We start from the raw sequence: 19,029 nt of genomic DNA on the forward strand, positions 1-19,029 counted from the left end.
GAAATAATGGTCAAACACAGGTAACAGGTCCTCAAGACACAACTAGGAAACTCTGTGCAAGAGTTAGCTAGTTGTGATAGCTATGTGATCCTGCAGGTCATGGACAACAATAGCCTAGCTTATCAAGCAGTTAATAAGAGAGCCTGGTCTTAGCTTGGGCAGTGCAAGTAAAAACACACACTAACTCAGTCACTGGTATATAACACAGGTTTACACTTTCAACTGACAGTCATGTAAATCTAAGTCAGTGGGATCAGTGGCGGTACCTTAAATTTAGGCATAATTCACAGCACTCTCAAATTATTTGAGAGTAGCAAATTTTGACCTAGACATAAGAGAATGGGACTGTGGTGCATGTGCAAAGTATAAACAAAATCTTGCCTCATGTAGTGAACAATGGGAACAGCAAACCCTGACCCTATGTTGGGTGTTTTCAGTGTGATTTTCATGGTTTTACTGGATGTTTCTTGAAAGGTAGACTGGAAAACATACAGGTGAAAGTGTAGAGATTTTGTCAGTTTAAGACTGGAAATGGCTTGAAATTTCAGTCACATTGGTGGAAATGGTCAATTTCTGGTGAATTTCCTGGGAAATCACAATTGTGTAAAGTACTCCCTGCCCTACAACTTCACATCTGCATAATTCAGTAAATGCTACATCAAATTTTGTATGTTTGGTGTTAACTGTAGAAAAAAATATTCTTTAACATTTTAGAAGATTAAATTACACTGCATATTTTCAAAAATGCCAATACAGAAGGGGTTTTCAATTTTGGGGGCTGCAGCACTTCTGGCACTTATGAAGTGTTATGAATATCAAATAAGAAAAGAATGATGCTAGATTTATTTTTAACCCTTTGAGGGTTTTGGTCGTACTAGTACGTCTTACGCGTAGGGGTTTTTGACGTACTAGTACTCATAAATTCTAGCGGCCTCAAATCTAGTGGGAGAAAGCTGGTAGGCCTTCATATGAAAGAATGGGTCTATGTGGTCAGTGTGCACAGTCTAAAAAAAATCCTGCAGCACACAGTGCATAATGAGAAAAAAAAAACTTTGACCATTTTTTTTTAATAAATCAGCGACTTTGCAGTGTATTTTCGTATGGTATTTATTGTTGTATTCTAGTTTTCTTGGTCTCATTTTATAGAATGGAAGACATATTACAGAAATTGAGATGATTTTGACTGGTTTTACAAAGAAAGGTGCCTTGAAATTGAGCTCAAAGTAGCAGAAATGTTCGATTTTTACCAAACTTCAAAAGTAAACAAATCGTGCCAAGCGTGCAATACACGTCAACTGGTGAGTCTAATATTCTTTCACAAGTGCACCAATAATATTTATACCATTTTTTACACTAATGCAGTAGTCTGCATAACAGTAAATCTTATATTTTTTGTGAAAATAAAAATTCAAAGTGGAAAGCAAAAGAATATAAGAGGGGCCTTGAGACGTGACTAATGACTAGAGGAAATGTCATTTTAGTGCCAGGAATGTCTTTCTTGTTTATTCTGGACCCTATTTGGAAATTGGCATCTTTTGAAATTTGAGTGAAATTGGCAAAATTGCTAAATTCTGACCACTGTATTGGATAGTTGAATTTCATAAATGGGTGATTTCTTGCACCAATTCGATAGAAAAAATGGAGTTCTAGCGAAATATTCATGTTTTTTGTCGACTAGTACAGTGAAATTGGCAGAAAATGGGGCTCAAAGTGGGCAAAAACGCCGATGCGTAAACATCGCCGACACCGCTAACTTTGCGAGAGCATAATTCCGTAAGTTTTTTTATCAAATTTCAAACTTTTGGTGTCTTTATGATCGGGAAAAGATTCTCTATCTTTTCATAAGAGAAAATAATTTTTTTTTTTTTTAAATTTGGCCGACCCTGAGAACGAGTTTTGGAGAGGGCCTGTCGACCCTCAAAGGGTTAATAGATTGGGTCTTGAGTAAGGGAAGCAGTCGACTCACAGCACTATGACAGGAGCCAGTATTTACAAGTCACTGATATAATGTCACTATCATTAACATAGTAAAATTGGAAGGCATGTCTCACAAATCTGGCTTTGTACTTGTGAACCTGGTGATTTTATTGTTCAAGAAACTGGTGGAGTTTGTGCAATGATGATAAATACTGATGAAGGAATGCAACAGTGTGCATACAGTAAAGTAAGAGTTTCATTAAGAAAGTGATTAAGAACAAAAGATCAGTAAAATATGTATAGTACTGGCCATAGATGAACTTTTTCTACCCGAGAAAATATGCTTAATGTTACACTCACTAACTATATAATAAAGCAGAATTTTAATAGAAATGATGTACATAAACTAGGACTACTATAATGGCTTACAAACCCAACTGCCATGGAAATAAGACACTAATACAATATATTTTGTATTTTATTCTCTTCCCTGATAACATATTGTTTCATTAAATTGTGTTAATGGAGTACAGTAAAACCTTGATGTACCAGACTCGCATGTAATAGATTTAAGATATAATAAAATATTTGATTGGATAAATGTTTTATGCAATGAACTATGTCAGCTCAATCAAGATTTTGTATGTTTGAAGTAGTGCACTAAGTGCACTGCATTGAGATTTTGTCCATTAACAGTAGTATGCATAAGTTAGCTACAATACTGTGCACAGTCCAGTGTACAGTTCTGTACTGTACTTTCATAAGCCTCCTACAGTGAATACTGTATTGTATTGTTAATACTTCCACTGCATATTATACACCTACCATCTGACTTAAGACCGTGCTTGGTTCTGACTAACCAGTCATAAGTCAAAATGGACGTAAGTCGAACCTTACTACTGAATATCAATATCACACTATGTAATGATTTTATTTTATTGTTTTATTTAAGTATTTCATTTTTTACTTTACTTTTCATGGTGTTAGTACTGTATTTTATACTGTAAGGTTTAGGAGTAACACTGTGTACAACATAAACAGTTGTTTATTTCCTATAACAACTACATACAAAACAGTCATAAGCCCAGTGGTCGTATATCGAGTGGGTCATAAGTTGGATGGTAGGTGTATATCTTATTAGAATAATATTGATACATTACTGATTATAATTAAAACAATATTAATGTTATATTCTTCAAATTATTTAATTAACATGTCAGGACATGCACCAAGTGAATCCACATATACTGAAACTTGTTCTGGCAACAACCCTACTGTATGATGTATATACTGCATGTTGAGACACAGTACACAAATGAAGTTGAAATCCAGAGTGAAAACATTCATGTTGAGACTTGTTATATCAGTAAAACATAAAAACAGTAGGGCCCCATTTATATGGCAAGTTAGGTTCCAGGCTACCGCCGGAAAGCGAACATCACCGGAAAGCAGAACGCCATTTTTTTCCACTTATAAATGCATATAAATGCCAGAAAACAAGTTTACACTAACATATATTAAGTTAGAAATAGAACTAGGCATTAAAAAACACAAAAAATAAACACACACACAGTACAATCATTACTTCAAAATACTTGTAGTCTTAATGTAGGTTGAGAGGTGAGCAGTATTTATTGCAAGAAGTCATGTGTGGTAGGTATGGTAGCCCTCCAGGCCAATCCACCCACACGTAATATACTACGACATTTCAACTGCCCTAGAGTGATAAAATGCATGTACAGTATGATCATTACTTACCTTAAAATATTTGTAGTCTTATGGTCTTAATGTAGGGTGAGAGGTGAATAATATTTATATGCAAAAAGTCAGGTGTGAGAGGTATGGTAGCCTGCCTGGCCATCCCACTTACTAAGACATTTAAAGCACCCTAGAGCAATAAAATGCATATACAGTACACTCATTACTTACCTTAAAATATTTCTAGTTTTAATGAGAGAGAGAGAGAACAAATGAGAGAGGATAGAGACATAGGGCATGCAAACAAACAGACGAATGCATCTGGTTTATACACGTTCTTTTCCATGTTTGTGAAGCTTATATCATAATGCAAACACCTTACATTGTGTACAAGTTGTCACCACATTGGTAAAGTAGAATAAATAAAGAACAACACTACCATTCTAATGTAACACACCATTTTTAGAAGGAATGAAGCTCTAAGTAAAGGCATATGAAAGGAATAATTTTCTACAATTACCCCCAGTAATACTATTGTGTACACATTTTCTTTGGCAGTGAACTAGAGAAAACGTTATTCTTTCTAACACTCTGATAAGACGCCTGGAAAAACATCTCATATTTATGTTAATTTATTCTACTGAGGGGTGTATTTATCATGTTTATATGTTATGTAGCATGTTTACTATATAATTTAAAAAAAATATCATTAATGGATTAATCAAAATGTAAAATTAATGTAATATACGACATTTAATGCACCTCAGAGTGATTATTAGTGTGTGTTATTATTATCATCATTATTAATATGGCATCTTCAAGATTAATAAGACACTCTTAGTGATTTTAATGTGTACCTGCATGCCAGCACAGTGTGTAAGTTTATTTAGGTACAGATACACATAACCTAGGTAGTAGGTTGGTATATAGCAACTGCCCAGGGAAGTACTAATGTCCTGCCAAGTAAGTGTAAAACAAAAGCCTGTTATTGTTTTACATGATGGTAGGATTGCTGGTGTCTTTTTTCTGTCTCATAAACATGCAAGATTTTAGGCATGTCTTGTTACTTCTACTTACACTTAGGTCACACTACACATGCATGTACAAGCATATATATACATGCCCCTCTGGGTTTTCTTCTATTTTCTTACTAGTTCTTGTTTATTTCTTCTTATTTCCATGGAGAAGTGGAACAGAATTCTTCCTACGTAAGCCATGCATGTCGTACGAGGTGACTAAAATGCCAGGAGCAAGGGGCTAGTAACCCCTTTTCCTGTAAATATTACTAAATGCAAAAGGAGAAACTTTCGTTTTTCTTTTGGGCCACCCTGCTTCAGTGGGATATGGCTGGTGTGTTGAAAGAAAGATATATAAAATATGAAATAACTTTAAAATACAGTACTTGAAATTTTGGAAAGTTTCCAGACATAATAGAGAGTCGTGCTCATGGAGAATGTAAGCAAACTGGGTGGCCCGCAGTTACCGTATTAGAAAGTCAGGTGGGGGGAGCCATACAGAAAGTTTTGGTCATAATTTGAAATGTCCATATTAGCAGAACACCAAAAGGCAAAATGCTGTAAAGTAGGACCCTGCTGTATTTCATTCAAAAGCAACAGTTAGGTAGTGTGTATTTGGCAGTGAAGATGTCAACATAGGTTCATGACGACAAGTAAAATCAGATATAAAGCTATAGACTGCAAGGAATTTGAGGAAATAGAAGATGACAAGGAAAAATAAACAGAAGCACAGACACTGCAGTAAAAATTCACCTCATAAACTGAAAGACTCCGAAAACACTTGAAAGAAAAATGCAATAAATTTTCTAAGAAAACCAACTGTGATGACCAGAGACATGAGGAGGAAAACGATGATGTAATAAGTATAACTAGTAAAACCAGTGTGCCAGGGGCCTCTAAAAATCTACCTTCACCATTCAAGTTCAAGACAAGTGCAAGTTATTTATCTAACTCATCTGTTGAATCCACTGCCTTATGTCCTTTAGAACAGAAAATAGACAGATTTCTACACAAAACTACTAAATAAAAAATAAATTATTAGAGGTGCAGTTTAGCAGAGTGCTTTATGCCTGTAACATTCCTCTCTAACACTGATCAACATTCCATTAATGATTTACTTAAATTTGAGTTATGCTGCACAGTATTAATGTATACGGTAACAACAAAGTACTATTTTCATTTAAAATACTACTGTATTTTTGACCAACCTATAAAAAGCTTTAATAAAAAATTAAGAGCAAAATTACTATAATTCTCTGCATCCAAATCATAATAAATAATAGCTTTTGAGTTAAGGGTCCAGGTCAAGTCCAGATTTTTGAAACTAAAAAACCCAACCCAGGCAGGTAAGTGGGTAGCTTCCCGGGGAGTTGACCTCTGGTAGAAAATATACAGCATTTTTTTTCCTGCAGTTGTGTCTACTCTTAAATCTAAATCTAACTATTATATAGTAATCACCTTAAGAGCACAAATGGAGGAGAAGAATGTATTATTCAAGGTGGACACAAAGATAGAGAATATATTCTTTAACTTTTTCCCTAAGAATTATTGCTATTCAGTCTTTCAGTTTCAATAATCAAATACGGTGGACCCTTGATCAACGGCATTAATTCCTTCCAGAGAGATAGCCATCAGTTGAATTTGCCAATGGTCGAATTAATTTTCCCCATAAGAAAGAATGGAAATCCAATTAGTCCATTCCAGACAGCCAAAAGTATTAAAAAATATAATTTTTTCTACATGAAATATACATTTCCTTACACAGAAAACAATTAGACAGTCACAATACATGCATAAATAAATACTAAAATGACACTTACCTTTATTGAAGAGTATTGTTGAGTGATGAGACACTTTTTCTTGAGCACTCTGGGATTTTCACAATGATACATGAGTAAAGGCTTCACCTTGCAATCCCCACTAGCATTACAACAAAACAAGAAAGTTAGCCTGTCTTTCATAGGCTTGTGTCCTGGGAGGGCCTTTTCCTTCTGAGTAATGTAGGTCCTGTTTGGCATTTTCTTCCAGAACAGGCCTGTTTCGTCACAATTGAACACTTGTTGGGGTTGGAATTTTCAGCTTTGCCATGCCTTATCACACTGTATGCTACTATGATTCTTAAATCTCTCAAACCAACCTTTGCTGGCCTTAAATTCACCAATATGAGCACTAGTTCCAGGCCTTTTTTCCTGTTCACCTGGGTGTTAGTCGACTGGTGTGGGTTGCATCCTGGGGGACAAGATTAAGGACCCCAAAGGAAGTAAGTTAGACAGTCCTCGATGATGCACTGACTTTCTTGGGTTATCCTGGGTGGCTAACCCTCTGGGGCTAATTGTTTCTCGGTATTCTCAATAAGCCACACCAACAATAGTCTCTCCATATCTTTGAGTAGTACAGCTGACTGTGGCACAGCAGCAGCTGATGGTGTTGCAGCAGCAGCTGATGGTGTTGCAGCAGCAGCTGATGATGGTGCAGCAACAGCTTATGGTGGTACAGCAGCAGCAGCAGCAGCTGATGGTGTTGCAGCAACAGCTGACGGTAGTGCAGCAGCAGCTGACGGTGTTGCAGCAGCAGATGGTGGTGCAGTAATGGCTTACGATAATACAGCAGCAGCAGCAGCTGATGGTGTTGCAGCAACAGCTGACGGTAGTGCAGCAGCAGCTGACAGTGTTGCAGCAGCAGCTGACAGTGGTGCAGCAGCGGCAGCAGTTGATGGTGTTGCAGCAACAGCTGACGGTAGTGCAGCAGCAGCTGACGGTGTTGCAGCTGCAGCTGACCATGGTACAATAGTATTTTGAGAGTATTTCTCACCCTTTTTAGCACTAGAAGCTTTCTTGGGGCCCATGGTGGCTTATTTAGCAGTTACAAGCATTAAAAACACTGGAATAATACAAAATATATCGCAGATACACTTGGAATCGACAGCAACGGCTTGTAAACATTGGCACACTGGCTATACACAGTCTTGGAGTGGCTGGGCCCACTCAGGCTGCATGCCGTTAGACGAGTTTTTCGTCGTTGGTAGAGCCAATTCTTTGACGCCAAAGAGTGCCATTAGACGATTTGCCATTACTTGATGCCGCCACTGGGCGGGGGTCCACTGTAACCAGAGGGCACATTGGTATAGGAACATGAAAAATATTAGCAACAAGGTTGTCAAAACTCACCTACTCTCAGTGTAAAATTGTTGTAAGAATTTTCATTAATGTTTGCCAGCTTTTCTCTGAATGCAAAAACAAGTTCAGCGAGCACCGACATGTAGTGACTTGCCGAGTCTTCCTTGTGGTCCAATATCCTCATATCCGGCATAAGTCCAACTGCTGCCATAAAAGTCGATCCAACTGTTTTAATCTTATCCACAGCCTTAAATCGCTCATCATCCAGCAGCTACATATGCATGTAAAAAAAAAAAAAAAAAAGAGTATCGTTATTGCTGGGGGACTGTGCTGCTAAATACAGTACACTTCTCATAAAATAAGTACAAACACTACAGAATAAGTCTAGAACAAGACAACCAATACTGTTTGGATTCCATACCTTACCATCTCTAAATCTCATTAAATTTCATATTCCATGTTATCACATGCTCTGAATTCATGTCTTAAACCTTAGATCAGTCTGACTTCTATGTGCAGAGTTACAATCTAGGACATTTTGTTGTCACAGAACAATAAGCATTTATTTGGAACATCATAATTTAGATAATATTCATCTTTTTTTTTTTAACATGTCAGCTGTTTCCCAGTGAGGCAGGGTAACCCAAAAAAGAAAAAAAACACTTTCACCATCATTCATAAATAATCACTGTCTTTGCAGAGGCACTCAGATATGACAGTTTAGATATCACTCCCAACAGCCAAAATCCCAAGCCCCTCCTTTAACCCGTAAACAGTCCAAACGTATATATACATTCTTACTGCTACTACCCCAAACGTATATTTACGTTTCATTTTTCATTCCTTCAAAATTGGCGCGATAGGCCTGAGTCACCTAGACACAAGAGAATGGGTGTGCGCACTCAGTGTGCGCCATATGAAAAAAATCAGCGATGCCTGGGTACCGCATGGTAGCATCAGTTACATTCAGCTCCATCTTGGGTCAACATTATGGCACATCCTCGTGATTCACTCATGCCTCGGCATATTAGCACTCTATTATTCGAAGAAAGTGATACAGAACGTCAGTTTAGTGGATTTGACACAAATGTGGCTACTAATAATCAAGGAATTAGTGAAAATATCGACGATAACCTACATGACCCTCAGTCCATCACCTCTGGGGTGGCCAGTGTGGCCACACCAGACCCTAGGCCAAGCACTTCTGGGGTGGCCAGTGTGGCCACACCAGACCCCAGGTCAAGCACTTCTGGGGTGGCCAGTGTGGCCACACAAGACCCTGGGCCAAGCACCTCTGGAGTGGTAAGTGTTACCCATAGGCAACTACGCAAGAGGAAACTATCATTTTTCCGGTGTTTTAGTGAAATTGATGTAAGTAGCGATGAGATTGATTTTATGCCATTAGTGGATTCATCTAGCGATAGTGATCATTATTCACCAGTGAAGCGTACTTTTAGGCATCATCACCTACATTCAGGCAGTGTGCCATCTGCAGTCGGCGGCAAGGGTCGTGGCAGGTTACTATCCAAAACTCAGGCCACTGACAGTGAAAGTGATCATGAAGATGAATATGCAGGGATGGAGGAATTAGTGGTGGGTGGCATGGTGCCTGGACCACATGGCATAGTGGGTGGACAGACAAAGGACAGCCCCTCAACCATGTGCTGCCTCCACACCTGTCCCCCCTCCTGCTCCCCCACGCCCCATGCCAGAGGTCCACCCTGCACCATGTGACCGAGAGTGGAACTGGACACAAAGTATATTCGTGCCACAGCCTTTTGATTTTGATCCGAGTGGAAGTGGCATCCTGCCAGAATGCCCCATAACAAATGAGTCTACAGAGTTAGAATTTTTCCAGTTATACTTTGACGAGCCTATAATGAACCTGATAAGTGACCCAGATGAACAATTATTACCGCTATATCATGGACAATACAGCAGAGGTTGGGGAATCATCACAGCTGTGCAGATGGAAAGATACAACAGTGGCTGAAATGTATTTATTCCTTACCACTGTCATGCTTATGCCACATACCTATAAGAACAACATATGTAACTACTGGGCCACAGACTACTTTATCAGTACTCCTGTCTTCTGTGACCTTCTTCCCATCAACAGATTCACTCTGTTGCTATGAATGTTGCACTTCTCAGACAAGAATAGTCTCAACAGAAATGACCTTCTATACAAAATCCGGGAAGTGTTTACTTTTATCCCTTCAAGAACACTGTTGTTGACAAGTCCTTGATTCTGTTCAAGGGACGCCTGTCATTCAAGCATTATATACCGAGTAAATGCCATTGTTTTGGTATAAAACATTTTGTTATGTGTGACTGTGAGAGTGATCTTGTTGGATGTCATTGTATATACCAAGAAAAACACACTCGACGATACCAGCCACATGTTGGGCATTTCTGGTGATGTTGTTAGAAAAATGATGGAACCATACCCTGGCAAGGGCCATACACTGTACACGTACAATTGTACACAGACAATGCACTATGGTATCAGAGGCCACTCCCTCAACTACCTAAAATCATACCTTAGTAACAGAACTCAATATGTGCATGCAAATGATGCAAACTCTTCCACCCAACCAATCACAGTAGGAGTCCCACAAGGAAGCGTCCTTGAACCACTCCTCTTTCTCATCTACATCAATGATCTACCGAATGCATCACAGCTACTCAAACCCATATTATTTGCAGATGACACTACATATGTCTTTTCCCACCCAAACACAGTCATACTAGCAAACACAGTCAATGCCGAATTGGAGAAAATATCCGACTGGATGATGACTAATAAACTTACCCTGAATACTGATAAAATCTATTTTATTCAGTTTCAAAACAAAGCTGCAAATGATCCAATTAACATAACGCTAAATGGATCATCAGGTCACAAGACACACAGAGGGAAAATTCCTAGGTATCTACCTTGACAGCAGCCTTAAGTTCTGGGCACACATACAACAAATCACAAAGGAAATCTCCAAGACTGTAGGCATACTATCAAAAATAAGGTACTACGTTCCACAATCAGCTATCCTGGCAGGGTACCATTCATTCATATACTCTTATCTTACATATGGAATTTGTGCATGGGGATCAACAACATTCAATCACCTAAAACCCCTAATAATCCGGGATACGAGAACCAGACGAACTACTTAAAAGAAAAAAAACTACAGTGCAGTAGTAAGTGCCACTCTTCTCATCACCAGTGCCCGGTGTAGAGACAAGCACAAAGTAATGAAAAAAAATCGAAACTGTAGGCCAGAGGTGAGTGGCGCGACTTTCACCACTATTATAAAAAAAAAAAAAAAAAAAAAAAAAAGGCAGCAGTAAGAATGATAACAAATTCCCACTCCTGCCAGCATACTCCACCAATTTTCAAGTCTGAATCTGCTCACCATTAAGAACATCCATACTTATTCATGTGCCTACTACATACACAGAACAATACACACAAATATAAACCCTCCACTCAAACTTCTCCTCACCAACCTAAACAGGACACATGACCACAACACAAGACACAGATCTCTTTTTGATATACCTCGTGTCCATATCACACTGTGTAAAAACTCTATGCACATAAAGGGCCCCAAAATATGGAATTCATTACCAGAAGATATTAAAGTAATCTGGTCTGAAAATCAATTTAAGACTCTTCTCAAAAGCCACTTAATCACCCTAGACTAAATGCTAAATACCTAGTACACACTCACCTATGTACTCCCACATCATAACTTCAACAATCACTTTGAACCTTTTATCCATTGTTGACAGGAATATAATTGAATCATTGCTTTCACAAAAAGCATTTCTGATTATATGAATATATGTTTTGTCTTATACAAATCTTGATTCACTTATAATTAATAATCTACTGTGAAATAATTACTATCCTACTGTACAACTATGATATAATCCTTAGTGTTAAGTAGTCAGTAAGCCAATAATGTTAAGTTGGCCCATAATGCCTAGGCATAATAGAGGCTCTCTGCATTGCAACCCACTATTGTAAATACAAAAAATCTCAATGTACTGTTTGCAAAGACATTAAATAAATAAATAAATAAATAAATAAATAAATAAAGTATACAAGCTCTATGCTCACTGATTTCCTACATGTGAACAATACTGATATATGTGGCACAGTGAGAAGGAATAGAAAACATATGCCAGGGTTCAGTGGAGGCAGTGTTGAAAGTGCAGTGCAAGCATTTCATGCCAATGACATCATGGCACTGATGTGGCATGACAAACGGGACATGACATTGCTGTAAGCATCCACAGAAACGAGATGGTACAAACAAAGTGAACCAGGACACCAATGAAAGTATTGTCAAGTCAGCTGCTGTTGTCGACTATACGAACAATATGCGACTAGTTGACAAGTGTGACACGATGATAGGGTTCATTGACTGTGTGCCTAGGAGTCGCAAGTGGTATATAAAACTGTTTTTCCACCTTGTAGACATTGCAGTGCTCAGTGCATTCAATATGTGTGAAATAAAGACTGGAAAATGGAAACGTTTTACAGAATTCTCCCTGAATGTCGTAAAACAGATAGCAAAAAAGCATGGTACCACACTTGTACCTGCCCCTCAACAGCGACCTGTCACACCACAACCTGTCCCCCAATCACAACCACAGCCAGTGGAGGAAGTGCCAGACCAAATCATCCCTAACTGTCACTACCTGGTACCAATACCACCTACCCCAAAAAAGAAGCATACCCAGAAAAAGTGTGTTGTGTGTGCGACGACCACAAAACGGCCCCAACAGCAGAAGGACACATGATACATATGACACCAGTGTGGGGTGGCACTCCGTATGAATCCATGCTTCATGGAGTATCATACAATCGTGGAGTTCTAGAAACATAAGTGGGACATGTAAATACTTGTATGAATATAGTTGTAGATAATAGTGTGTGATTCAACCAGGTGTGCAAAATCACCTATCAGTGTGTACATGTGTGTTTGTGACAACATGATAATAATATTGTATATAATATTGGTGTATAAGCAACAACTTATGTTGAAATCAAAAGATTTAATATAAAACATAAGTATCATATCATGAAAATCAAGTAAAAAAAAAAATGGAAAAAAGCGGTAAATATGTAGAATTTCTGTAAGCGGCAGCGCTTCATGTTGCCGTCAGGTAATCGCCAAGTGCCAACTTCGCACCCTCATATCTCGGTAAGTACAGTGGTCCCTCGCTTTTCGTAGTTCTCGGCAATCGTAAATTTCGCCAATCATAGGGGTATTTTCGTATAGACATGGACTCGCTTTTCATAGGTTGACTCGCGAGTCGTAGTTCGTCCGGGACGCGTACCCACGGCGTGAGCCGTCGTGGCAGCCAGTCTGGCATTGTTTACCAGTGAGCGAAGGTCCCCTCACGTGCTTCAGCGAAATATTTCATAATATTCCATTTATTTTAGTGCTTGCAAGTACTAAATAAGCTACCATGGCTCAAAAGAAAGCTCCTAGTGCCAAGCCTGTGGTAAAGAAGGTGAGAAATACGATTGAATTTAAGAAAACCATCATTGAACAATATGAAAGTGGTACAAGTGTGGCCGAACTGGCCAGGATGTATAAGAAAGCCTACACAACCTTATGCTCCATAGTGGCCAAGAAAAAGGAAATCAAGGACACTTGTTGCAAAGGGGGTAATTATGCTGACAAAAATGAGATCACCAGTACTCAAAGAGGTTGAGAGGTTATTATTAGTGTGGATAAATGAGAAACAATTAGCAGGAGATACTCTTATGACTTCGATTATTTGTGAAAAGGCTAGGCAGTTGCATGACGATTTGGTAAAGAAATTGCCTGCAACTAGTGGTGATGTGAGCGAATTTAAGGCCAGCAAAGGCTGGTTTGAGAGATTTAAGAACCGTACTGGCATACACAGTGTGGTAAGGCATGGTGAGGCTGCCAGTTCGGACCACAAGGCGGCTGAAAAATATGTGCATGAATTCCAGGAGTACATAGAGGCTGAAGGACTGAAACCTGAACAAGTGTTCAATTGTGACGAAACAGGCCTCTTTTGGAAGAAAATGCCAAAGAGGACCTTCATTACACAAGAGGAAAAGGCAATGCCAAGACACAAGCCTATGAAAGACAGGCTGATGCTAATGTTCTGTGCTAATGCTAGTGGGGATTTCAAAGTGAAACCATTACTAGTGTACCATTCTGAAAATCCCAGAGTGTTCAGGAAAAACAATATTATGAAGAGTAAATTGTGTGTGTTTTGGAAATCTAATAGTAAGGCATGGGTCACGAGGGAAATTTTTGTCGAGTGGTTCAATGAAGTGTTTGGCCCTAGTGTGAAAGAGTATCTCCTGGAAAAGAAATTGGATCTCAAGTGCCTGTTAGTAACGGGCACTGCACCTGCTCATCCTCCAAACTTGGATGACCTAATTTTCGAGGAGTTTGGGTTCATCACAGTAAAGTTCTTGCCCCCAAATACCACTCCTCCCCTCCAGCCCATGGGCCAACAGGTCATTGCAAACTTTAAAAAACTCTACACAAAAGCAATGTTTCACCAGTGCTTGACTGTGACCACAGACACTCACTTGACCCTAAGGGAATTTTGGAGAGAACACTTCAGCATCCTCCATTGCATAACCCTTATAGGTATGGCTTGGGAGGGAGTGACTACCAGGACTTTGAACTCTGCCTGGAGAAAATTGTGGCCAGATCTTGTCGACAAGAGGGATTTTGAAGGGTTTGGGACTGACCCTGATGAGCCTATTTTTTTTATTATTATTATCACACTGGCCGATTCCCACCAAGGCAGGGTGGCCTGAAAAAGAAAAACTTTCACCATCATTCACTCCATCACTGTCTTGCCAGAAGGGTGCTTTACACTATAGTTTTTAAACTGCAACATTAACACCCCTCCTTCAGAGTGCAGGCACTGTACTTCCCATCTCCAGGACTCAAGTCCGGCCTGCCGGTTTCCCTGAACCCCTTCATAAATGTTACTTTGCTCACACTCCAACAGCACGTCAAGTATTAAAAACCATTTGTCTCCATTCACTCCTATCAAACACGCTCACGCATGCCTGCTGGAAGTCCAAGCCCCTCGCACACAAAACCTCCTTTACCCCCTCTCTCCAACCTTTCCTAGGCCGACCCCTACCCCGCCTTCCTTCCACTACAGACTGATACACTCTTGAAGTCATTCTGTTTCGCTCCATTCTCTCTACATGTCCGAACCACCTCAACAACCCTTCCTCAGCCCTCTGGACAACAGTTTTGGTAATCCCGCACCTCCTCCTAACTTCCAAACTACGAATTCTCTGCATTATATTCACACCACACATTGCCCTCAGACATGACATCTCCACTGCCTCCAGCCTTCTCCTCGCTGCAACATTCATCACCCATGCCTCACACCCACATAAGAGCATTGGTAAAACTATACTCTCATACATTCCCCTCTTTGCCTCCAAGGACAAAATTCTTTGTCTCCACAGACTCCTAAGTGCACCACTCACTCTTTTCCCCTCATCAATTCTATGATTCACCTCATCTTTCATAGACCCATCCGCTGACACGTCCACCTCCTCCATACTCTCTCCCTCCAATCTGATATTCAATCTTTCATCACCTAATGATGAGCCTATGTCTGTTGTAAAATCAATTGTGGCACTGGGGAGTTCCATGGGGTTGGATGTGAGTTTGGAGGATGTGGAAGAATTGGTGGAAGACCACAACAAAGAGCTCACCACTGAGAAGCTGCAAGAGCTTCAGCAGGAAGAGCAACAGATCGCAGCTCAGAATCTTGCTGCAGAGGAGAAGGAAGAGAGATGGAAAAAGGTGCCTTCTTCAGAAATTAAAGAGATTTTTACTATGTGGGGTAAGATGGAAAGCTTTATGGAGAAACATCACCCTAACAAGGTTGTTGCAAGCCATGTTGGCAACATGTGCAATGACAAAGTCTTGGGCCATTTTAGGGAAGTGTTAAAGAGATGCCAGAAACAAAGCTCTCTCCACAGTTATTTTGTGAGACAGGACTCCAGTGACTCTCAATGTGGCCCTAGTGGCATTAAGAAACAGAGAAGACAAGCAACCCCAAAAAGCAATTGGTACCTGAGGTGTTGCTGGAAGGGGATTTCCCTTCCAAACTATAAACAATCCACTCTCTCTCCTCCTCCAGTCCCCCATACACTAAGAAGAATCTCCAATAAAGGTAAGTGTTATGCTGTTAATGTTTCATTCATCATTTCCCATTGTATTGTTTATGTACTACATGTATATTTCATGTAAATTTTTTTTTGTTTTAATAATTCTGGGAGTCAGGAACGGATTAATTGTATTTATATTATTTCTTATGGGGAAAATTGATTCGCAAATCGTAAATTTCGTTTATAGTAGCTCCTCTAGGAACGGATTAATTACGAAAAACGAGGGACCACTGAATTGACCCTAAAAAATTTTGTTTATCCTATAACACATAGAAAAATGTGCTCTTTATTTCTATATAAAAAAAAAACAATTTTTTTTTTTTTTCAAAATATTCAGGGCACCAGGGTAGTGAACAAATACTATATACGTTTGGACTATTTATGGGTTAACCCTCTGAGGGTCTGTCCCATAGTTTTACGGCTTTGAAGCCTAAGTCCAAGCTGTAGTTCTATGCCATTAGCTCAGCTCACTCAGATAATCTGCAAGCAGTAAATTTGGGCCTAGATATGAAAGAATGAAGCTATGTGGTAAGTGTGCACCATATAAAACAAATCCTGCAACATGTAGCGCATAATTAGAAAAAAAAACTACGACCATGTTTTTGGATTAAAACAGTGATTTTGCGGCGCATTTTCATATGGTATTCACAGATTCTTGGTCTCATTTGATAGAATGGAAGATACAGTGGACCCCCGGTTAACAATATTTTTTCACTCCAGAAGTATGTTCAGGTGCCAGTACTGACCGAATTTGTTCCCATAAGGAATATTGTGAAGTAGATTAGTCCATTTCAGACCCCCAAACATACACGTACAAACGCACTTACATAAATACACTTACATAATTGGTCGCATTCGGAGGTAATCGTTATGCGGGGGTCCACTGTATATTACAAAAATAGAGATGATTTTGATTGGTTTTATTACTGAAAATAGCTTGAAATTGAGCTCAAAGAAGCAAAAATGTTTGATTTTTGCCGATGCTCGAGAGTAAACAAATGATGTCATGCCTTAAATGCATATCAACTGGTGGGTGTAATATATGTTCACAAATGCACTGATATTATTTATACAATTATTACTATATTGCATAACAGTAAATCTTCTATTTTTTGATGTGAATAAAAATTCTCTACGTGAATTAAAAATCAAAACAGAATTCATCTGTAAAGCTTGGAAAGTAAATAATAAACATGGGTTATGTTATTTTAGTCCCAGGAATGCCTGTGTTGTTTATTCTGAACCTTATTTTGAAATTGGAATATTTTGAACTTTGTGTGAAATTGGCCAAATTACCAATTTCTATCACTTTATTGGGTACTTTAAATAGTTGATTGGGCAGTTTATTGTACTTAATCAACAAAATAGAAGTGATACTAGCAAAACAGCTAAGAATTTGGTCAACTGGAATAATGTAATTGGCCTAAAATAGGAGTCAAAGTGGGCAAAATTGCCAATGTGCAAATATCGCTGAAGCAGTAAAATTCGCGATAGTGTAAGTTTGTCAATTTTCCATAAAATTTTTTACTTTTTGTTTTATTACTTCCAGAAAAAGACTCTCTACCATTTCAAAAGAAAAAATTAAAAAAATTTTTTTTTGAAAATTCTTGGACCCTGGGGACAAGGCGTAGAACTATGGCTTGGACCCCTCAAAGGGTTAAAGTGCAGGCCTTGTACTTCCCATCTCCAGGACACAAGTCCAGCTAAACGGTTTCCCTGAATCCTTTCACAAAATATTACTCTGTTTTTTGTCGACTAGTACACTGAAATTGGCCGAAAATAGGGCTCAAAGTGGGCGAAATCACCGATGCGTAAACATCTAGACCGCTAGCTTCACAAGAGTATAATTCCGTAAGTTTTCCATCAAATTTCATACTTTTGGTGTCATTATGATCGGAAAAAGATTCTCTATATTTTCATAAGAATTTTTTTTTTTTTTTTCCAAAAAATTTTCGACCCTAAGAACATGTTTAGGAGAGAGGCTCTTGACCCTGAAAGGGTTAATATTGCTTAATAATGGCACCAAAGTGCAAAAGTAGTGATGAAAGCAATTTTTCAAAGCCTAAGAGAAGCCTGAAGTGCTTCACTTCAGTGAACAACTGCTAATTCTCCACTTATTGTGCATACTTTATCATTGGTACCTATGTAAACGAAAAAAACTTACATACAGGGTGTGCTACTATCAAGGGTTTTGGGTATCCATGGTAGATCTTGGAACGTATCCCTGTGGATATGGATGGGGGGATGGCCTATTGTACATGCATAAAATAAACATATGCAAATTATGAAAGCATTTGGTTAAAAAATCAATGAGGAAAAACTATTTATCAAAAATTATTTATTTGAATGTTTGTAATGATCATAACCACAGATTGGTTTTCATAAGTAATTTGTTAGTTCCAAAGTGCCAAAATTATCAGTGTGGAGCACTCTAAATCAAAGACCTGCTGTGTCCCGTCATGTAGTCCTTGTTTTCAACACTGCACACACTGTAATCCATGAGATCCCTGTATGAAAAACCTTTTTTCCATAAGCCCAAAGTTGCAACTTATGATTGTGATGGGCAGGTGCAAACACAGATATAATATGGAACTTTACTCTAACAAAAAGCAGCACATTATGACCCTTGTGGGTTTCTTGTAGCAAATATATCAGCTTTAATTCTTAATTAATTTTTTTTTTCAGATACTTCAGGGGTTATTCAGTGACCTTTAAACTAGGTCAAGATGTCACACATTCAGAATTTACATCAGTGTAACCCTTGCACTCTGCTGACTCCAAAAATTTTTAGTTTAATAGGCATATGATAAATATTACCCAAGTTATGTTGTTCCAAAAATAATGTTTATTGTCCTTTGACCTCAAAATGGCTTAGGTCATAACTCTTAACCTATAGGTCAGACCAGTGGTGGCTTGTAGCTAAAATTAGTGGAGGTGCTGCTTCAGAAAATTTTTAGCCATTGTTTTAATATTGTGTAAAATGAAACAAGCATATATAATTATTGTTGTTACTTATTCCTGGCTGAGATATTTGAATATCAAGTGTTGAACGGCCTCTTTTCTTAACTGTAAC

General features: G+C 38.6%; 1 protein-coding gene across 12 annotated transcripts in view; it reads right to left on the reverse strand.

The window, feature by feature from the left end:
• LOC128698394 (adenylate cyclase type 1) overlaps positions 1-19,029 on the reverse strand; it is a 1,819,232-nt gene that overhangs the window by 598,725 nt on the left and 1,201,478 nt on the right. For all 12 annotated transcript variants that reach the window (XM_070085014.1, XM_070085006.1, XM_070085009.1 and 9 more), the window contains one exon: positions 7,799-8,018. In XM_070085014.1, coding sequence (XP_069941115.1) covers positions 7,799-8,018 — 220 coding nt within the window. The remainder of the gene's footprint in view (positions 1-7,798; positions 8,019-19,029) is intronic.

Source organism: Cherax quadricarinatus, chromosome 14 (assembly GCF_038502225.1).
Source record: "Cherax quadricarinatus isolate ZL_2023a chromosome 14, ASM3850222v1, whole genome shotgun sequence".
NCBI classification, from domain to species: Eukaryota; Metazoa; Arthropoda; class Malacostraca; order Decapoda; family Parastacidae; genus Cherax; species Cherax quadricarinatus.